Raw genomic sequence first — 23,733 nt, forward strand, 5'->3', positions numbered from 1 at the left:
GGGGGGGGGCCAGGCCGGAAACCCAGTTCAGATAAATTAAGTAGAGCTCTGGATGGGCAAAGGGCTATAAATTTTACCCTTCTGCTTGATATTTTAAGCTTGAGATCTCATTTTTCTTCCAGTAAATCTACTGTTAAAAGTCAATATTCTCAAATTACTTGGATATATTTATAAAATGTTCAAAAAATGTATTATATGCCTTGAAGCCTGGTGACATAAAGGTGAGAAAAAAAATTAGTCGACCTCCAAAATAAAGGACTTTCAAATTTAAATCATTTCAAGAACCCCAATTCCATTTATCTTTGTTTTAAAATTCTACTAACTTTAGTAGGCTAAATTTTATTTTAATAATAAAGATAACAATTATCTATTTCTGCAGGAACTCAAAGTATTTACTCCTTAGCAACGAGAGCTCACTTATTCCTTAAGTGAGGGATGTTTTTTTCCTAGCTTTTAAACTACTCACACTTTCCAAGAAATCTGAGTTTGGTTCACAAGCAGAAACAGAATTTCAGCAACTTAATTAACCTTTTCGATCAATACCTTTAACATAGCAGGCACTCAAATGTTAGTTAACTGAATAAAACATCCTTTTTTTCTTATCATTAAAAACACACAAATCTAAAAACACAATAGTAATCTACCTAAAGCCACAAGCAGACTAACCCTGCATTTTTTCCCATCAGCCAATTTGGCAACTTGCCATTTGATTCTCAGCATCAAGTCCTACTTGCCTGACTAAAGCAAAGATTCAGACTATTTTTTGCCAACTCAGCTAATCAAAGAAAAAAGAAGGGCAAGGGATTATAGCATTCTGCCACACGGCATACTGAGAAGGCTCTGTCATTCCTAATACTGCATGCTAACAAATGACATATTTTAAAAAAATACTGATGACAGTGCTTGTCTCAAATATCCCTGTCTCAAAAAAGATAAACTTTGGAGACCAATATATCATAGAATCGATACAAAAAATTACCTTCTTGAATCTCTAGGGGAGGGAAGGGAATCTAGAAATGTTAGAAAAACTACTATAATGATTACACAGAAAGTAATCCAAGGACAAATTTTTAATAGATAACTCAAACTCTTAAAAAAAAGTTATAAATCTTACTACTACTTAGAATAGCAATTAACATTTCCCATCTTCCAAGATGGTGGACATAAAACGTCAGTTTATACAGACAATATTTTCTCATTTACAATTATCAATATCCTCCTGAAGTTTAAAATTAAGTATTAAAATTGTATTAATGTTAACTATTTTCTACAGATGATATGCTCATCTTTAACTTTTATTATACCAACAATTAGGAACAGATGTTCATTCCTCAAAAACAAAGGACAATGTAATATATTATTGCACTGTAAGCAACTGAAGAATAAGAAAAATAAGACTTGTATGAATATAGTGAAATTCACAGAACCAGGAAAATAATACACAAAATGAATAAAACAACAAAAGGGAAAAGAACAATAACAGAAGCTTAATGATGTAATTATAATAGCCAATCTTAGACCAAGCAAAAAAGATGAGGAAATATTCCTTCCTCCTTTAGTTCTAGACAGGAGGATGAGTATAGAATATTGAGAAAGAGGATATCAGATAGGCAATGGAAGGACCGGTCAGTTGGCTCTGCTCAACTTTTTTTCCTTGTCATAAAAGGAATATTCACTTGGCAGGGTAGGGTTATGGTACATCTGAAAATGGCAATAAAAGGAATCAATAAAACTTTTAAAACCCAATCCACATTACCTTTACTATATAACAAGAAGTTAAGTATGTGATTAATCCACTGTCTTTTTCTCTTCCCCAACTCCTATCCTTATAATAGGAGTCTTCAATATTGATACAGATGCTGCCTCAGACTTCCAGTTCCTTAGCTTCCTTAAATTCCATGATCTAATCTTTTAAGCTACTTCAGCCACACACAGGAATGGCTACACATCAAATCTTGCAACTACATACAAGTATTCCATTTCCCTGACCAAAAACCCAACTTCCCTATCAGACCTTTACTTCCTATCATTATACCTCTCCTTATGCTTTATCCCTCATTCTCAGAGAGCCTTCCAATCCCTCTCCTCCATCTGATCTTCCTTTAAATCCTGCCTTCTTCCAAACTTTGCTATTTTTGATGGCACCATCATCCCATCCATCCTTCCCATCTCCCAAATGCCCAATCTCAGCGTTTTCCTCAACTCCTCCTCCCTCATCTCACATATCCAATCAGTTATCAGTTTCTATCTTCACAACATTTCACCCCTTCTTGTCTACTCACATAGGTACCACCTTAGTGAAGATCATCACCTCTCAGCTAGATTACTGCAACAGTATCTAATTGGTCTCTCTGCCTTAATTCTCTCCCTACTTCAAGTCCATCCTTCACACTGTTGCCTAAGTGATTTTTCTCTAAGTGCAGAACTGACCAGTCACAACCCTACTCAAATTCCAAAGGCACCTCTATGTGAAAGTATTAGCTCCTCTATTCAGATTTTAAAAACTTCCACAATCTTGCCCCACCCCACCCCCTAGTTTCATTATACATTATTTTCTTTCCTTGCACTTAAAAGTCTTAGTTAAAGAGGCTCCTTGCTTGGGTTATCTCTGTCTGTTTCTCTCTGTCTCCCTCGCTTCCCTTCATCTTCGCTATTCCCTATACCTGGGATGTATTCCCTTCTGGTTTCTGACTCACAGAATTCTTTCCTTCCTTCAAAATGCTGTTCAAACACCAGTGACATGAAGCTTTCCCTGATTACCACCAAATTCTTAGTGTCTTCTATCCCTTAACTACTTTGTATGTAGTTATAATTATTCCCTTTTAATTTATTCTGCATATGCCTATACCAGAACTTGGAGTGCGGGTTTCTCAGGAAGCAATTGTTTCATTTTTTGAGTGCCTGTATTTTCATGGCCTACCACAGTTCCTACATATAGCAGGCACTTGAAAAATCAGTTAAGGATTGATTGATAAAACTTTTCACCCTGAATAGGAACAAGGTACAATCTCTATGGAGGATTTAAGGAACACAGAATGAGAAAGTATACATGGTTGCAATCTGCACTGGTTGAGAGAAAACCCATATAAGATCACAAATTCATTAAGTAGCTAAGTTTTAGGAGCATTGGATACTTTTAAAAAGAAAATTTTCAATATCAAGTAAAGTCAACAAACATTAAATGCCTACTATGTGAAAGGCACTGTGCTAAACTACAGGGTATATAAAGAAAGGCAAAAATAATCCCTGTTCTCAAGAAGCTCACATTCTAATGCAGGAGCAATATGAAAACAACTATGTACCAACAAGCTATAAACAGGATGAATTGGAAATGATCTCAGTGGGAAAGCACTAGGATTAAAGAGAGAAGACTGGCAAAAGGCTTCTCAAGAAGGTGGGACTTTAGCTGAGACTTGAAGAAAGCCAGGGAAGTTAGAAAGAAGGCAGACAAAGAAGGTGACAATTCCAGGTCACTGAAGATGGCCACTGAAAATGCCCGGATTCAGGAGATGGAGTGTCTTGTGTCTGGGAGAAACAAAGCAAGGAGGCCTGTGTCACTGGATGAGAGGAGGGGTAGAAGGAGGGAGGAAAGCATTAAGAACAATAGAAAAAGTAGGAAGGGATCAGGTTATAAAAGGTAAACTTTTTTTTAATTACTAAGATAAAAATAAATGCTAATTTTGATACAGCTAATATTCATATAGATACACTATAATGCTATGTAGAATGCAAGCTCCTTGAAGTCAGAGAATTTTTTTTTTGCATCCCCAACCCTTAGCATAGTGCCCATAATGCTGAATGAAAGAAAGTAATATAACTTGCTATTTTTCCATTCTTCCTGTTCACAGGCACAGAAAGAAACATTAGGAATCATGTAGTCTGACTCCAATTTACAGATGAGGAAAGTAGGACCAAAAGGGAGGTAAAGGTTATTCCAAATTAGTTACACAAAATATGCTCTTACTACTACAACAAACACTGATAAATGTTCCCTATCATTTTTTATTCATCAGTTTATAGTCTTCTATATATTCTATCAATACCAAATTATGTTAATCCTGTCTTATAATATACAGTAAGGACAGCTACAATAGAGGAACTTTTGGTTGGCATTTCTATAAAGCAGTTCAAAGTTCACAGTTCAACTATTAAGAAAATGAATTTTAAAAAATAAAGTAACAAAAAGTAATTTGTTATTATTATAAAAAATTACATTACAAAAAACTGCATTATATAGGCTAGTTTAAGTATCATTATTCTTTTAAAATTATGAAGGTGTACCTAAGTTTCACAGTTGTTTTCATGGGGCTCCTTTAGTTCACTTTTAGGGAAGATTCTCTGCTTATGTAAACATGTCCCTCCTGTTATTAAGAATTTATAGACTGCAGAACAAGTTAGAAACAAAGCACCTAGCTAACCTGGAAAGAAGCAACTTGAACCCACCATTCTCTATTATAAATAAATTAAAACCTTTGGGTCAAGAACAGCAAAAGTCCTGTTTTCACCTCAGTAGTTGGCTTAATACTGCATGTGAACATTTTAAAATCATTTTGGGGTGAATTTATTTTCAAATTCTTGAAAGAAACCATTCTAAGATCTTTTATAAGAAGACTAAAGGATACAAAATTAAAGGTGATTTTTCAGCATGAATTGTCTTTTCATGAAGCAGTTTTCAATCCCAATTTGTCACAGAATTTTTTTAAATTACAGGTACTTTACTAAGTACTCTGATGTATCTTTTAGACATAAAAGACATATCTTTTAAATATGAATCTTCAATATATAATCAAAGTTTCTAAAACTTCCCAATGATCTTCTCTAGCTACCAACATAATTACCATTTGCTGTTATACAGTACTATGTCAATTCAGAGTCTCCTTAAAGGTCTTTAGAAGACATTAACAGTATATCCAATGTTATGTTCTATACATGTTGTCAGACTAAAGCTTATTTTGTTGTAAGAGAAGATACTAAATTCACAGATTCTTCAGATCCACAAAGGTAGATACCATCAATTAATTTTACAGATAAGGAAACAGACCCCAAAAGATGAAGTGACCCCTGAATGGTCACACAGTGAATCAAAGCGGCTAGTCTCCTAATCAAAGTCTGGCACTCTTTCCACTATGCCACACTGCCTAAGAGGTTTGCATTAGCACTTCTCTAAACAGAAAATTAAAGAGCAACTAAGAGTTAGGATTGTTGCATTGTTTCCAGCCAAAGGGGGGGAAAAAGAGTGAACCTACTATAATCTTTTTCCTGCCAAACAAACAGGAAATAGTAATGTACCCTGCATTACAGACCTCAGAGCAAGAGATCAGTTTCAATCTCATTACACAGCAGTGTGATTATTTTTTTTATTTGTTTAGAAAATTACTGTGTTATAATTCACTGCTGAGTAGTATGTAGCAAAAAAAAAAAACAAGGCTTTCTTAAACTTTAAAAAACAACCTATAAAGAATCTGCATTATGCCTAACGTTTAAAAACAAAGACCTTTTCTTTCCATGTTAATGAGCCGTGCCACTACAGAACTTGGAAAATTCAGAGATCAAGAAGGAAAGCAATTACCATTAAGTAGTATTATAACAATTTATAATTGATAAATTCAGTTTAGCACTCTAGATTTCATAGTAGAACACAAGAAAAGTTGAAGGTCTTGGATGGAAATTTTTTTCAGAAACATGTTGAATTTTTAAAATTTGTATTTTAAGCACAGTACAGGGTTTATAGTATACCCTCTATTATTTGACTGATTGAAAATCTTAACCACATCCTTATATTTACTCACGAGGATACCCAGACCTAAAAGAACAAAAGTCATGTCATCTCTTTAACATTATCTTATGAATTAGTAGCCTGCACATCATAATTCTGAAACTGGGTTGTACTGTTGCTAAAATATAGTTGTACGTCATTTGATAAGCTAACTATATATAAATATATATCAAATATCACATAATTAACTTTTCTCAATGATTTGCACTACGGTGTCATTCCTAACAGGAAAAAAAAAAGTCTCTGACAACACATACGGGAAATTGTGCTTAAAAATACACTAAAATTTTATAAGCACATGTAATGCTCAAATTTTAAATTAAATTTCACTTCTCCCTCTAGAGCAAAAGAGCTCAAAAACCTGGATGCCAGTTTCAAAAAGATTCCCTCTGCAGTCTCTGGTGATTCAGAGTTATAAACAAACTACTAAAAGGGTTTTCCCAAGTGTATGCCTTATCTTCAGTTCTCAAATAGTTCTTTGGTAATGAAGAGCATCACTTTATTATTTTTCCTATTCTGTACAGCCCTGATCAAAATTAAGTTTGCAGTGCTAGATAAAAACGAACAAATCGGAAATAATACACTTTCCTCTTCTTTTAAAAAGTCCAGAGACTAAAACATTTTTTATAAATTAGAGAGAAGAATCAAGGATCTTAATAAGTCCTAGATCTAGAATTTGCAAGTATGGCATATCAAATTTCCAGTGACTGAGGCTCAATATACTTTATTAGAAAACTTAAAACAAAAGCTTTTCAATAATAATAAAAATAATACCTAACATTTAAAGGACTACATTAAGTTTGAAAGTACTGTATAGGGGCCGCCAGGTGGCTCAGCGAATAAGAGCACCGGCTCCAGTGTTGGGACGACCTGGAGATCGAATCCCGGGCTCAGACACTCAGCACCACACCCAGAAATAACTGGCCATGTAACCTTGAGCAAGTTACTTAACTCCGATTGCTTAAAAAAAAAAAAAAAGTACTGTATATAGGTTCTCATTTTATGTCCATAAAAACCCTGTGAGGTGAGTGCTAAGAAAACCTCAACAAAAGCTTTCTTATATTAAAGTATTTCTACATCTCTTAACAGGTACATTTGGTTTTTAAATAAACAAAGAAACTTTAAAAGATATTATAAATATAAGTATTTTTAAGGTTGGGGAAACTAAGGTCAAAATCAGATACATATTTTCTACAGTATTTGCAAAAACAAAAGGGGGCCTTTCAAGTTACTCCAGACCAAATTCTAATAATACCCATTATGAATATAGGCAATGAAAGCATAATTAACCCTACTTTTCAATACATCATATCCATTAAAAAAAAAACCGTGAGAAAAAGTATTTCTCATTCTTTTCTTCTAAAGAAAACAACATTTTCTAGTCTAAGACTACTGAAAAATGTGCCTACAACAAAAATTCAAGTATATTTCCCTTCCTGCTGCTCACACTACCTACACTGCAGAAGTAGTATTCTGTGTAAAGGACAATATTTTTTTTTCCTCTTCTGAAAATGGGAAACGCCTTCTGATAGGAAAAGTAAATTAAGCACCTTGAGTGAAAATTTTGCAGGTTATGTTTCAGTGAAAAATCGTTCTCTGAGATGCTAGTTCACTGCTGGGGGAGGGGGGGGCAATTAAATTCTTCACAGGTCGTTCATTTGATTCTTTAAAAGTCAGTCTATCCACCCTTTACAAGTAACCAAAAATATTAACTACCGAATGAAACTTTTCAAAACAGCAGTTCCAAAATAAGGCCAGTCAGCCTTCAAGTAGCCTTCTTTCCATGGTTTGTATGAACATGTGTTTTCTTTCAATAAAGAAAAACTAACTGGTAACCTCAGGGCTTTGAATCCATCGAGAAAGGGGAAGCTTTTAGTGCTGCACATAGAAATAAACTGAATTAACTATACTTATTTTAGATTTTCAAAATTTTTGTCAAAGTTACTTTTATGTAACTCGGAAAAATTGTCTAAAGTCAGCATATGGAAAGAGCTACAGGGGAAGCACTGGTTTGCAGGTGGTCTTTAATGATTACATACTTTCATAGCACATGTATAGCACATATTACATCCTTCACGTGTGCTCGTATTTTCAAGTCAGGCATTCAGCTCAAGTTAAGTTGTAAAATGAAAACCGTAGGCGGTAAGGAGTCGGACAAACTTCCGAGACGGAGCCGCACAGCTTGTTGACAAATGCAAGTCCCGGCGCGGCCCGGGAGAAGTCAGAGCCGTCCTCAGCTGGGAGCCGGCTGAGTCCGGAGCCTTATCGCAGCCGAGGAGCGAGCACATACCACAATCAATGACATCAGATCGAAACTAGCCGGTTTCACCGGGAAGCGGACGATCCTTCCAGCGCGGTGGGGACCGCCCGGCTGCCCCCGCCCCCTCCCCTCGACCCTGGCCGGGCTCCCCCCAAGCCGCGGGGCGCCCCGCACCTCTCAGAGCACCCCCGAGAGTCCAGAGCAGCCAGCAGGGGTGCGTCCCCAGCCCGCGGGCCGGCTCGGGAGGGAGGAGGGAGTATGCACCTGCCTCAGCGTCGCCCACAGAGGCCCCACCCGAACGAGCCTTTCCTCCTGTCACCTTCGCCAACTCCCCCGGCCGGTATCTCTTCTCCTCCGCCGCCTCAGCCTGGGCCGAAAGATCGATCCCCGGATGGGTCGTCTCAGGGCTCCGTCCCGCGGGGCTCCCGCGGTCGCCCCCCGGCCCGGGCCCCTCCCCCTGGCTTGGGGCTAAAAGTCGGGCCACTCCCGGGGCGGGGCCGCGGCTCGGCGTCCCACTCACCTGGCCCCAAGCCGGGGGAGGATAGCGGGGTCGGCGCCCCCGAAGGAGCCCGGGCGAGGGGGTCGGGGGGCCATCCCGGCGCGAGCCCGCCAGAGTCAACAGGTGGGAGGTCCCCTCGGTGAAGATGTGCCAGCACTTCCACATCCTGGCCGCCGCCGCCGGGTCCTCGTCCAGCCCGGGGCTCTGCCCCCGACGGAGATTCTCCCAGACGCGGCCGGCCAGTGGGCGAAGGGGAAAAAAAGGGAGCGAGCCGTGGGAGCCTCCCCCGCCCCCCGCTGGCCGAGCTCCGGGCCCTGCCCTGCCCTGACCCCGGCCTCGCTCTCTCCCGCTCCCGCGCCAGCCCCAGAGCCTCTTACCTTGGCGGCCGCGGCTCTGGCAGACATTTTGTGCGTCTCTCCCGCTCCGAGCGAGGTTCCTCACGCTAAGGCAGAAGCTCCAGCTCCGCCGCCGCCTCTCGCTCCTCTCACGCCGCTGCCCAAATAAACATCTCCCGGGAGCGAGCGAGCGAGCGGGCCCGGGGGCGGGGGCCGGCGGCGCAGGCCCGGCCCAGGGGGAGGGGATTCAACTTGGACAAAAGTCCCGGAGTCGTTCGGCTGCGGCGGCTCGGCCCGGGGCCTCCCGGGTGGGGGAGCCGAAAGCCGAGGAGGGCTCTTAGGGGTGGCTGGGGCTGGGGCCGACCCCAGGATCCTTCGTCTGCCCCAGCTACCACTCGTCTCTCCCGGCAACCGGCGCCATGCCAGCCGGGGCCAGGCCGGCCTCGTCGCTCACGCCCCGTCCAGCCGAGACCGCGGCTCCTCCGAGGAAAGGATTCGGACCCAGGCCGCCCGCCCCCAGGAGTTACCTCCTTCTCTGGCTCTGGAAGGGGCCCTCCGAGTCCCGCTCAGTCTCCCCGGTGGGAGGAGATAAGGGCTGGGGCGCCACTAAAAGCCGGAGCCGAGGAACCCCAGGCCGGCCAGCGGCGCTCACATCTGCCCTTGCTTACTGAGCATGCCCAGCCCTCGGGCCCGAGCCACGGAGGCGTTTCTGGGGGCGGGGAGAGCGAGGAAGGAGAGTCGTGGGGAGCCCGGGGTTCTAGGCACGCCTGGAACCCTCCAGGGAATGTGGCTGCACAGAAGGAAGCAGAGTGGGGACTCGTCCGGGGTACTCAGAAGTTGAAATTACCGCCCGGCTGGAAGCTAGGGTATTGTTCTTGTTTAAACAAAAAATAAATAGTCCATAGTCCAAGAAGGCTCTGGAGGCAGGGACCACAAGATCACCCCCACACCTTCATATCCCACCCCACCCCCATTCACTACCAAAAGAGGGAGCCAGCTTCGAGTCTTCACGCTCTAGGCAGATAATGGATCCCAATATTATTTCCCTACTAACCAAAAGTGTTCGTGGATTTGCATGTTTAAAAGTGAAAAATTCCTTTTCCTTGCAGAGATTGCTGCGCCACGTGAATGAATGCTGTACTTTACTATACACTCAACCAGGTAGTTCCATCAGACTTTACCTTGACCCTCTTGGAAAAGACAGCTCGTTCCACTTTAGAACAGATATTAATTTTTAGGAAGCCCATATATCAATCTGAAACCTCTTTGCAACTCTATCCCTAGCAGTTAGTTTTGCCATAAGGGGGCAAACTACAAAGTCTTAGTCAATTCAATTCAATTCAAACTCTTTGTTTCCTCAACTGAAAAAAAAACGAGGGGGTTAGACTAAATGACCTCTGATGTCTCCTCCAGCTCCCAAACTGTGATCTCATAGTTCCACGACCAATAAAGAGTAGAATTCCATTGAAGGATCCCACAGCTTTTCCCAATAGGAGAGGAAGGTTTGTATAACTTATACTAGTGACAGTGTAATTCATGCTGGTGACACTAAAGGAAAACCATTTATTGAGGGGAAGGAGTAGGAAACAAGATGGATGGGAGTTTATAAGAGGCACGGTAAAATAAGTCTTGTTTACAATCATTGTAATGGCAAGGCTACAGGAAAATAATACACAATTCATGAATAGTATCCAGTATTAAATCTGTTGCCAAGGCCTGTCAGTTTCATCTTTGCAACACATCTCCATTAGGCCACCTCCTCTCCTCTGACACTGCCACCACTCTACTCTGCTGCAGGCCATTATCATCTCACTCCTGGGCTATTGCTATAACCTGCTTGTAAATCAGCCTGCCTCCAGTCTCTCCACACTGCAATTCATCCTCCATTGCTACCAAAATGACTTTCTTAAAAGGTGGGTCTGATCAAGTCAATAAATTCCAGTGGCTCCCTATTGACTCCGGAATCAAATGCAAAATCCTACAAAACCATTTGCAACTTACTTCCCTATTTCCCCCAACAAATAGACTTCAATCCAAGGACCTCAGCCTCTTTGCTGTTCCAGGAAAAAGACACTCTCATCTCTTAGCTCTGCATTTCCTCTGGCAGTCCCCCATGCCTGGAATACTCTCCCTCCTTCCACTTCTGCTTACTGGCTTCCTTTAAGTCCCAACTAAAATTCCATCTTCTACAGGAAACTTCTAGTATGTTCCTTCTCTTATTTATTTATCCTATATATAACTTATTTGTACATATTTCTTTACTTATTAGACTGTGAGCTCCTGGAGGGCAGGTCTTTTGCCCTTTTTTTTGTATTCCCAGTGTTAGCACAGTGTCTGGCACAGTAGGCACTTAATAAATGTTTACTGACTGATTGATTTACTAAACTATGATTTGAGGTGGTCCATGAAGATGAGTTCCCTACAATGAAAAAGTTTACAATCTGGGGGAGTAGGGACTTGGATAAGGCAAATATACTAATAAGAATACAAGACAATATGTGTGCTATGAGGTTTGGAATAAGAGGTGAGACAATATCCAATTGGTGATGAGGTACTGGCTCTGGGAACCCCCTAGAACTTTGATTGAATCTTCCCATTTGATGAGGCATTTGCCTGAAGCCATAAGCCTTTCAATGTGGCTGGGCCCAGTCCTCCTTTGTCCAGCAACTTCCCACCCTTAATCACTCATTTACTGGAGTCTGACCTCATTAACTCCTTCTGAAGACCCTCCCCAAACTCATTACTGGAGTCTGACCTCATTGACTCCCCCTGAAGACCCTCTCCAAACTTCTTCTCTAGACCACCCCTAGATTCCTCCCACAACCTTTCTGTGTAGTAAGACCTCATCTTGTCTGTCTCAGATGATTCTGGCCCCCTTGCCCAATACAAGTGTCACAGATACCAAGGCTCCTTAAGAGTCTACCCATTATGGTGAACTTTTAATAAACTTTGCTTTTCTTTGGCTGAGAGAAGACTTGAGTCGAATTCATTCGGCAGGACCCGGTGTGGTATTTTGGGGTCTTGAGCACCCCTAACCCCATACCTCATTTTATGGTGACCCTCTTCATTGGAGGAGTTGAGGGGTGCTTCGTGGAAGAGGTAGTATATTTAAACTAGATTTCAGAGATGTCTGGGAGTGAAGCATTTCAAGCAAAGAGAACAATAAGAACAAAGTAACTAGAAAGGGTGGGGAGGAGCAAGTTCTGGAAACAATTATCTTTTAGCTGGTTTATTGAAGGAATAGTGGAAGGCAAGGCTGGAAAGATACTGGGGAGCCTTGAATGCCAGTCTAAGAAGTTTGAGTTTTAGCCTATAGACCATAGGGAGTTACTGAAATTTTTTGAGCAAGGACCTAAATTGTGCTTTAGGGATATTAATCTCTCAACAATGAGTAGAATATAGTAGAGGGAAAAGAGACTAGAGACCTGTTAAGAAGTCACTTCTGTGATAGTCTTGGGGGGGAAAAAATTCAATTCAATAAGCATTCATTCAGCAATTACTAAGTACTGGGCACTGTACCAAGTGCTAGGGATGTAAAGAAATGAATAACAAACATTCCTTCCCCTCAAGGAATTTACATTCCACTAGCAGTAGTGAGGGCTTGAACTAAGGGATGGGGGCAATGGCCATAGAAAAAGTAATGGTTTCAGAAGACAAGGAGATGTAATCTGTATGACTTGGAAATTAACTGAAAGTAGGGAGTGAACTCTCTAAAATGCTGGACATTCTTTAGGTCCTAATGACCCAAAGTACAGTGGTTTTCATGCCTAGAAATGGGAAGAAGCATGGCAGCTAGCTATAGTACCTTAGAGTTACAAAGCATCTGCAAGGAAATTTGGAGAACAACTTCCACAGAAAATATGGTAAAATATTGTATACTATCATGGACTGTGCTTCACACCCCTTCCAGCCATCCACTCTTATCCATCTTGTCATCCTCTCTTCTAGTGTTTCTCCCCACCTGGATCAGTATATCTGGACTAGACATCAAGAAAAAAAAAATGTCCCCAGGCCCAAGGGAAATTAATCCACTTATCTTGGAATTCCAACCCTGGGGCCTAGCCATATTGACTAGTGAGTGAGCAACACAAACTCAACTTGCCTACTATATCTAGTTGTCCCCAAACTTCCAGATCCAACTATACTTCCTATCCCTCCAGACATCCATTCAGATTTCTTACTATCCATTCACCTCTGGCTCTAGATTCAGTAATCAAGTCAAATAGTATCACACTAACATTATTTCTAGAATGGGCTGTGAATTGATGGATCAACCCACCATCCCAGTAATTCTCAGACACTCCCTTCTCTGACCACCCCTCCCATATATAAACTGCCTAAGGGCCTCAAACTAGTACTGTGTTTCCCGATAATAAGACACTGTCTTATTTTTTTTGGAAAGAAAAACACCAGAGGGCTTATTTTCAGGGGAGGGCTTATGTTGTCCTGCCTCAGCTCTCCTCCGTGGCACTGCTCTCAATGGCACCAGCAAGCAGATCACTGGGGAAGAACAGGATGACGCGCTCACTGCTGCAGCTCTGATTGGATGCAGCTCGGAGCATGGCGTGCGTTTGGGGGGGGGGGGACGGTGCATACAGAGGGTACTGTAATGTAGCATGTAGCGCAGGGGATCACCTTCACTACAGTAGCAATCTCAATAGGGCTTATTTTCGGGGGAGGGCTTATTTTAGAGGAATCTTACACAGTAAGGGGAGGGCTTATTTTCGGGATAGGTCTTATTATTGGGGAAACACGGGTATTTCACAGACCCCTAGCTAGAAGACCTGTAATCAGGAAGACCTTCGGTATTAGCTCTGTGACCCTGAGAAAATCACTTAACCTTTTTTCATTCATTGGTTCATTCACCTACAGGCCCTATACCAACATAGTTAGAACTAGACTATGAATAGTAACATTCATAGGTCCATATATTAACATCAAAAGATTGAAAACCACTCCTTGAACCTACAGGTTTTCAACATGTTTTTGTTGAACAGAATCAGTTATTAGTTGCAAAGAAATGTCCAATATAAACTCTAAGCCCCCTGTTCCACATATATTTGAAATTAAATTTTCTGCCTCCCATTCCCTAACCTAATACAATTTTCCCAATCAGGGCCACTAACAAAACTCAATATAATTAAAGTGAAATAGCAAGTGAGATGAAACCCTGTTCTTCCCAATCTTTCCCACATATTCCTCATCTTCGCACAGACCTTAGAGGCTTAATATGTTACTAAAAGTATCTACCCAAGTCCTGTGTTTATTTCTTAAGTGAACATTAGTACTAAGGAGATTATCTGAGCCCTGGGAATAGGGATACAAATTACCTCTACTCACCAAGATAGCTGCCCAAAATGAATGTTCGTTTTGTGCAGAAGATTCAGTGCAGTATTAGGCAAAGCTAATTATCAGAGACTTATACCCAGTTCAGAATTCTTTCTACCACAACTTAGTGTATCACCAATGGCGAAGTGGTGAATGAAAGGCTATCTTCTATTCCAACTCTTAACTCGAACAGAACAGTCCAGGGAAAGATGTAAAGAGAAACTACTTCTGCCTGGTCTATTCATTTTTTCCAAAGCCTAGATCCCACTTCCTCTAATTTGTCATTATTATGCTTTCATCAATTTTTTGTGACCTTGCCACCAGAGTCAGTTGCCAGATCTATTTTAATTCTGTGTTTCTTAAATCAGACACTCTCTTCTGAAGACTTTTTACCTTTGTGTTACTCATCTTAGGCACTTCCAAAACACACATCCTAACTTTGAGTGAAAACGTAAGATATCTTTTGGGCAAAGATCACATCTGATATACTAGCACTATTATCTTCTACCTACCAAACCTCCACTACCCATATCCTACTTATCAAATTCAAATAAAGTTCAAAATCCTTTGGCCTAGAACTCCAAAATCTAGTACCTACATAAGTTTCCAGTTATCTCATTGTATACTCTACATCTTAGTTAACCTGAACTACTTTTTCTGGGCATGTATGTATGATACCACAGAATTTAGCTAAACAATCTCAGAATGGAAAGGGGCCTCAGAGATCACTTAGGTCCATGTGGTCCTGAGAAGAATCCTTTGAACACCATCCCTAACAAATCATCATTCTTCCTAGCACATAAGTGCTTAATAAATGTTTATTAATTGATTGCTTGAAAAACCTCCAGTGACCAATGGCCCCCATCTCCATCTGTAGAAACCCTACCTATCCTTCAAGATTCAGACCGAAGGCCACCTTTTCCCTAAAGCCTTCCTTTACACTACCAGAGAAGTCATCTCTCCCTTCTGAATCCTTATGTAGCAATGTTTATAGCTTCCCTTATGCATTCTTTATATTCCAGTTTGTATTATGGTTATTGGCATACATGTTGTTGCCACATAATTAGATTGTAAGCTTAGAACGGAGCCTTGTCCTACTTTTTATATTCACATTTTGTAACTCATCACTGCCCAGTAGGGCAAGAAACTAGTCGTTTTATTCTTCCACTACTTGCTACAGCTTTTGTTCATACTCTATTGAAATCCACAGTTCTAATATTGTTGTTCAATCATTTCAGTTGCATCCAACTCTTCATGACCCCATTTGGGAATTTCTTAGCAAAGATACTGGAGTGGTTTGCCATTTCCTTCTCTAGCTCATTTTACAGAGAGAAAACTGAGGCAGATGAGGTAAACAGGCTTAAGTGACTTACCCAGGGTCACACATCTAGTAAGTGTGGGAGGCTAGATTTGAACTCAGGAAGATGACAACAATTCTAATAGGACTTTTAAAATATACGTTGTTTTGGAAGTTTATCTTCCTCACCACAGTTTAAGCTTAAAAGGCTCTCATCTTGGCCCCTAGCAAATGTACTACAATGTAATGGGGGCGGGGGGGTGGATAGGAGGAGAGAATAAGGAAGGGGAGAGGGGAAGGATTGAAGAATATTATGATACAGTATATAAACAAATAAATAGGATACAAGGTAGAATGTGATCAAGATAAAGGAAAAATCCAGTTAGTACTGTGAAAAAAATTTGAGAGTCCACTCTTACAAAGATAAAGCTTTCCATTACTTCAAATTTTCCCACTTAGACCTTTCAATATAAGGTATCTCAAGTTTAAAAAGAAAAGTGATATTAGTATCCCCATTTAAATGTCTCTGATTAAATACTTTACATGAAAATCAGGTTTTAAATCATAGGATTAGTCTTTGAATAAAGTTGAACTAGGGGAAATAAATGTGTAAGGGTACACTCAAGGACTGCAAAAGGGCCTTGCTGCCCACATATACATAATAAAGGCAGGAAAGTGGCTAGAAAGAGGGAAGATGACCTTGCCCTGGGCTTAGTTTTCTTCCAACACCTTTTCTTCCCCACCTCCCACTCATTTGCATTTGAAAGCATTTTGGAACAGAGAAATTGGGGGATGTCCTAGCCCCCAAAACATTGACCAAGTAGTAGCCTCTACTTGGATAGTAACTGGGTGAAGCTAAATTCCTGGAAATCAAATCTGGAGTCACATAGATTTTTCTAGCCCTAAGTAAGATGTCAGTTTCTGCCTGGAACCCAAGGTAACACAATCAAGAAATAGGGTTCAAGAACTAGAATTGAACCTGAGGGTTCTACTTAGCTAAACTAGTCAGTGGTACATGTTCCAGAGAGTTTAGTACCTGGAGAAAGTATTCTCTTTGTGGACTGTGGTCTTCTTGTCAAGATAATGAAAGAAATGGGCACATCATTCAGAAATAAAAAGCTAAGGTTTGTTTTGTTGAAGATTCAACGCATTAAAGGCTTTAGTTATCTAAAAAGAGCTATGGAAAACCACAGGATTTTAAACTAATAAGAGTAGGACTATGACTGATCCCTTTCTTCCTAAGATGAAAAAGGAATTTAGCTAAAAGCAGAGGGGAGTTCTACAACCTTGATCTTTGTGATGCCCCATCTATCATTAAACAACCACTGCAATGTTGATCAGGTTCTACATGAAACCAGCAAGTAGCAAAACCTATGTAAATTACATCCAATGGTGATTATACATCACTCAGGGACTGTATACCATGTAAGACCATCAGGGAATATTCCCAGCAGACATCAGTATCGCTGTACTGTTGTGAGAATAAGCTACTCTAGACACATATGTTCCTTATGTATATGTCTCTTCATACGGGATCAGGCATGTTGTCTCCTATGGGGGGATTATTGAGCTCCTTGAGAGCAGGAATTGATTGTCTTTTTATCTTTCTTGGTATTGCTAGCACAGTGCCATAGTAGGTGCTTAATAAATGTCTATTGATTGACTGACATTTGATCATGTTTCCTCTCTTTAATAATATTAACAACAAATATAAATGTTTTCATATTTTGATCATGTTGTTGATGTGATTTTTAAATTGCCATTATGAGGGTTTTTTATTCTGTGATATGTTCCTAAGAAATGAAAAACACAGAACTCATGACGACTGCAGAGAACTACCATGGTCAGAAACAATGAGTTTATGTAAATAGCATAAAATATGTGGAAGCTTCAATTCTTATATATATGGTCATTTACCCTCTAGAGAAAATCAGGAATAAATAATGGCAAAGAGTCTGAGAATAAATGAAAATGAGGCTTGACCAAATATATACTGGGATTGAAAAAAATTTAACTTATTTCTTATCATCTAATACAAACTGAATAGGAAATTGGTAAACCACAAGACTTACAAATACAACTTCCTGTGGGTTTTTTGCAGTCTGCAGTTTAAGAATGGAAGACCTTATGTGCAAAATCTTCATAAATCTCAGAAAGAACTGTTTGTTAGAACAGCCGTGACTACTTGCATGTGTATATAAGCATATATTTGTATGTATGTGTGTATATCTATACATATGTTTAAGTGAGCTTTTAAACAGTATTATTTGTTTTATCCTTGATGATTCTGCTACTGTTCAGATACGAATTTGTACATTTTAAAGCTAAATAAAAAAGGAAGTATCATAAGGTAAAATGTAAAAGTCAAATGTAAAAGATACCCTAATCTCATACAGAAGAATATATAAACTATTGTATATTACAACTAAAATAATTCTATCAAAATACCACCATGACAAGAACAAAAAAAAAAATGAGGAGGTGGTAGATGGGAGGGGAGATCCACCTGTTTCCTTTGCTGTAAGTTTTAGAATTCTAAAGTTGTCAATCTATTTTTACTCCTATAACAGCATAGGAATAATCTGTACAATTAAACAATTTACTTTTCACCATGGGGAAAATAGCAGAAGTCCTGCATAGGTGGATGGAAGGAGGATTTAACTTGGATTAAGTGGAAGCAGTTCTGCATGTGACTACTTTCCTTAAATAACAGAATAGAGAAATAATCAGTGAGGTGGATTTAGTCAGGAAAGGCTGTATGGGGATATTTTGGGGCAGATTTTAAAGAAAGAAACAGGCATGAATTAAAGGGAGAGTTGAGGTGGGATAGATCGGTCAATTGGGTGAGTGTCCCTATTGATAAAAGATGATGAGATTGGAAAAGTATTTGGGAAGGAGGAAATAGAGCAGGAAGGCAATTGATGGATGTTTGAATGCTAGGCACAAGAACTGCAATTTGATATAATAAGCAACGGGGACCTGTAAGAGGGAAATTGTGATAAAAATGGTGTTTGAAAAAGATTATTTTACCAACTACTTTTAGAATAGATTGGAGTGAGAAGTTTCAGTTTAGGAGACTGCTGAAGTAAGTTAGCTAGGAGGTGATGAGAGCATAGACTAACCAGATTGTAAAAATGTAAAAAGGTGGCAATGGAACCATTCTGACCCTGATGTTCATTCTTCAATACTCCAGTGTTTAAAAAAAAAAAAACTTTTAAATTTCTTTGATGTTGATGCTCCTTCTATTGACATACTGAAGCCCCTTCACATACCATGGTAGCAAGTCTTCATGGATTACTGTGGACAAGACAAAAATCATCATTTTGATGGCCAGACTTATTGAGGAACCTCAGCATATCCTGGGACAACAAGATATATAGTGTATCACTCATTGGTGTGATTCTGAAAGTTATTTCAGCTTGCTAGGACCTGACAAAGCTTAGGCTCCCCTAGCATAGTCTTTCTAGGCTCATTTCCTTACTACAATGAGCCACAGAAGTAAGACCTTGGCAGAGGTTATTCTATTCCAGGCCTGCTTGCCCTCGATTCCCTCTGCCCATCACATCATTACATTCATTTCTTGTTACTGCTTTACAACCACAGCCAAGATCATCTGCCTGCTGTCCCACCCATGAAGTCTTCTCATGTCAATCCCCATTCCAATCCTCTTTTATTCCCTTTCTGTTTCTTCTGCTGTCCAATGATGTCTTTTTTAAAAGGGGGGAGGGGAAGTGTCCTGACCCATCTCTACCAGGAAATTCTAGTTACTTCTTTGCCCTATATGCCCTCAGCTTACATATTCAGTTTATGCCAGATCCATTTTAAACTTGTTCATAAGTTGTTTTGTAAAAGATGTTCTGTGTGTTCATCTTTACAACCAAATCAAAGTGTTTTGAAGATGATACTTACTGTTAACAAGAAGTAATGTGAATAAAAGAAAAGGCAACCATAATTCTAATGAATATTCTGTAAAACAAAATATTCCATTAAAAAAACTCTCAATGACTATACCAATTTCTTTTATTCTTTTTTTTTTTAAAGCAATCAGGGTTAAGTAACTTGCTCAAGGTTACACAGCCAGTTATTTCTGGGTGTGGTGCTAAGTATCTGAGCCCGGATTTGATCCCCAGGTCATCCTGACACTGGAGCCGGTGCTCTTACTTGCTGTGCTACCTGGCCACCCCTGACTATACCAATTTCTTAGTGACATTTCCTTAGAATAGAAATTGTTCGCATTTATATAGTGTTTTGTGGCTGACAGTATCTTTCTCACAACAATCCTGGAAAGCAGATGATAAAAATACCTTCTCCATTTAATGGATGAAGAAATTGAAGTTCAGAAAAGTCATAGACTGATTAAGTAGCAGAGCAAGGATTCAAAGTCAATTCTGACTCCTTGCCAGTGTTCCTTCCCACTGTGCCACAGAATACCTAAAGTCTTGTGCATATGTAAAGATACTTTTGATTTTATCACTGATTTAAAGGCTAAATTCTCTAAAAGTTAATTGGAATAAAATGAGCAGATGTAAGCAAAAGATAGGCCTTGCCATTCCCACCTTCCTCATTTCAAAAGGGGAATATTTCTATAGCACAGAAATTAGGGGGCCTGACCATTGGGGTATGCCAACAGCCAACATCCTAGAAGCCCCCTTTATTTAACCACAGAAATGTGTGTGCTCTAGTTAACTTTAACTCAGAATTAACCTGTTGCTTCAACTCAATGTCTCAATTGCACTGTCCCAGCCTTGATAAGTCTGGTATTTAGAATGTCATTGATGGAAGTGACTTCAAAGATCATAGGATTTAGAGCTGAAAAGGGCCTAGACATCATCTAATACAACCATTGTTTTAAAGATGAGAGAAAAGAGGTCCAGAAAAGTTTATATGGCTGTATTGCAGAAATCAAAGACAATTTTTGAAATGAAGAGTAGTTAATGAATGCGCTTTTTTAATTTTAGAAGTAAAATAAAGACCCAGAGATCTGACTATGTAAGTTTGGGCCACATAAAGTGCTGTGATATTTAACCAATAATATTTTACTCTCCAAGAACATTTCTCTGTAGAGAATAGAGTGGTCAGGGAAGAGGTGGGAAGAGAGCCTTGAAGAGTGTCTCTACTAAAGTCTTACTCTAATGCAGGGCTCTGTTTTTTGGTTGGTTTTTTTTTGAAGGGAGGAAGGCAGAGAAATTGGGGTTAAGTGGCTTGTCCAATGTCATACAGCTAGTAAGTATCAAGTGTCTAAGGTTGGATTTGAACTCAAGTCCTCCTGACTCCAAGGCTGGTGCTCTATTCACTGTGCCACCTAGCTGCCCCTAATGCAGGGGTTCTTAAACATTTTTGTGTTGTGAACTACTTCGGCAGACTGATGAAACCCATGGACCTCTTCTCAGAATGTTTTAAAATTCATCTTTGATAGAAATGTTCAATTTTAGTTAAAAGTTAATGAAAATAAAGATGTAAAAATTTTCCCTATACAACTTCACAGACCACCTGAAATCCATCCAAGAGCCTGAGGACCCATGAACCCTAGAGCTCCTGTTCTAATGCTTCATTCTGATATGGGACTGAGCATGGGTTCCTTAAAATTATACTAGCAAGGGCCCCAACCAAGCTGAAAAACCTCTGAATAACAGACCAGTCAGTGATACGCTGGATAGCTGTGGCCTAAGGACAAATATGTTCTCTCTGTGTGCAAGGCACTAGGACTGCAGACAAAGAGAAACGAGAGATCACAGGCCTAGAGCTAGGAGTCTCAGAAGCCACCTAGTCTAACCTCATTCTGCAGGTGGAGAAATTGAGTCTCAGAGAGATTAAGTGACTTGTTCAAGATCATGCCAGATACTGTCAGAGGCTGAATCCAGGTTCTCTGACCCCAGACCCAATACTCTTCCCGCTGTACCAACACTACCTCTGCCTCTCTACTGGTGGTGAAGGGAAAACTCATCTTGTTCAGTAGTTTAGTCATACCTTTGCCATTTCCTTCTCCAGGGGCTTAAGGCAAACAGAAGCTAAGTGACTTACCCAAGGTCACACAGCTAGTGAGTATCTGAGATGGATTTGAACTCAGGTCTTCCTGATTCTAGACCCAGCACTTTATCCGTTGAGCCATTACTTGCCTCTTTTGGTCACTTATCAAAGCTAAAAACTGCTCTAAGACTTTTGGGACCCTGTATCATCATGTTAAGGAAGCCAAGGCAGCAGAGTTGTGCAACAGAGGTATTACATGTAGCTAATACATGTAATAGCCCTGAGAATAGCACAGTGCCTAACACATAGTAAACACTTAATACATGCCTGTCGACTAATTGGCTAAACCATTTCTATCCCACCCTTGGGTTATGAGTGGCTTACACTACTGCTTGTTGATAAAAGCCAACAGAACTCATGTTTTAGATAGCATCCTGGGCACAGAGGACATTCTAAGGCTTAGGAGATGGTGATAGTTACACTAGGACAGTAGCAACTTCAAATTTGACAATAACCCTTCTGAGCTCTCTCCTATCCCTCATAAATGTTATGTGTGTCAGAGGTTGAAAGCCTCTGGCAGTCAGAGGGATAGTCAGGGACCCTCACAGTTAGGAAGGCTGGAAAGGCAGGATGGTCACAGTCTGAATGGTTTTGAATACAAGACTAAGGAGAATGAACTCCTTGAGGAGAAAAGGAAACCATTGAATCTTTTTTTTTTTTTTTTTTGCTTTTTGGAGGGAGGAAGGTGGGGCAATTGGGGTTATGTGACTTATGGCTAGTTTTGTGTTAAGTGTCCGAGGTGCTGGATTTGAACTCAGATCCTCCTGACACCAGGGCTGGTACTCTATTCACTGCACCACCTAGCCGTCCCCATTAAATCATTTTTGAGGAAGATTAGGCTTCAGCAACAGCTAAAGAAATGATTGCAAACAAGAGAATGTAGGGAAGGGTAGGAAGATATGTTAGCTTATAAAAATAATCCAGACACTAAGAGTGACTATCAGCTGGAGAGTGGCTGAACAAACTATGGTATATGAATGAAACAGAATACTATTGTGCTGTAAGAAATGACAAAAGAATGGTTTCAGAGAAATCTGAGAAGACTTGAATGAACTGAAAACAGTAAAGTGACCAGAACCAGAAAAACACTTTATACCATAAAAACAATGTAAAGACAAATAACTTTGAAAAACTCAAGAATTTTGATCAACATGATCAAACCACGTTGACCAACCAGTGACCAACCAGTAATGAAGCCTGCTACCCACCTCCTACCAAAGAGTTGATATCCTCAAGATGCAAAATGAGAAATATTTTTGGACATGGCCAATGTAGGAATTTATTATGTTTGCCTATGTGTATTTGCTATAAGGGTTTTCTTTTTTATTTTTTTAATTGGAGAAAAGGGACTATAAGAAGGAGAGAAAATAAATGCTTATTAATATAAACAACATTAAATTTAAACTTTAAAAAGTCAATATTCCAAGCAGACCACAGAAGATCATAGGGAGGCAGCTTGGAGTCATTTGAAGCAATTTGGAGCCAAAAAAAAAATTGGAGCCAAAAAAGACACAGGTTTGAATCCTGCTTCTGACTGTAGCTTACTAGCTGTGTAATAATGAGCAAGACATTTTATAGCTATGAGAAATTGTTTACTGATCTGTAAAATGGGGATAAAACTTGGATAATAATTACTTTGCAGGTTTATTGTAAGGTTTAAATGAGATAATTTCTGTAAAGACATTAGCAAAGACTTAAGAGCTGGAAAAGACCTTAAAGATGATCTAGTCCAATCCTCTCATTTTATAGATGAAAAAACTAACTTATAAAGAGGGGATATATCTTATGACACAGGAAGTAAGTAGCAGAGCCAGGGTCTAAACCTAGTTTTAATAGAATGTAGAGGGTGAAAGCCAGATTATAAGAAGTTTAGGAGAAAGTGGGTGATAAGGAAGAGGAAGTATTAGGTATAGACAGTTTTTTCAAGTTTGGCAATGAATGGGAGGTTAGACATAAGACAGTAGCTGAACTGGGTAGATGGGTTAAAAGAAAGCTTTTTTTTTAGATATGGAGACACTTAAACACCTAAATGTGTTTCTAGGCTGATGCAAACAAGCCAGTGGAGGGAGAGATCAAAGATGCCTATTAAAGAAGGGATAATTTCTGGATGAAGGTCATGGAGGAGATATGAAGACTAGGATCATAGGAAGGTAAAGGACTTAGAATGATAGAAAGGATAATAGGGTAACATAATGCTGGGCCTGAAGTCAG

General features: G+C 39.9%; 1 protein-coding gene across 7 annotated transcripts in view; it reads right to left on the bottom strand.

The window, feature by feature from the left end:
- TJP1 (tight junction protein 1) overlaps positions 1-23,733 on the bottom strand; it is a 206,317-nt gene that overhangs the window by 115,285 nt on the left and 67,299 nt on the right. For 6 of the 7 annotated variants that reach the window (XM_069098441.1, XM_069098440.1, XM_069098438.1 and 3 more), the window contains exon 1: positions 8,913-9,566. The exons of the other annotated variant lie outside the window; for it this stretch is intronic. In XM_069098441.1, coding sequence (XP_068954542.1) covers positions 8,913-8,939 — 27 coding nt within the window. In that variant the 5' untranslated portion in view covers positions 8,940-9,566. Of the gene's footprint in view, positions 1-8,912; positions 9,567-23,733 lie in introns of those variants that run through there. 7 annotated transcript variants of the gene reach the window in all.

The sequence above is a fragment of the Petaurus breviceps genome, unplaced genomic scaffold (assembly GCF_028583685.1).
Source record: "Petaurus breviceps papuanus isolate PSGF00001 unplaced genomic scaffold, PetGlider_PUasm1.0 37, whole genome shotgun sequence".
NCBI lineage: Eukaryota > Metazoa > Chordata > Mammalia > Diprotodontia > Petauridae > Petaurus > Petaurus breviceps.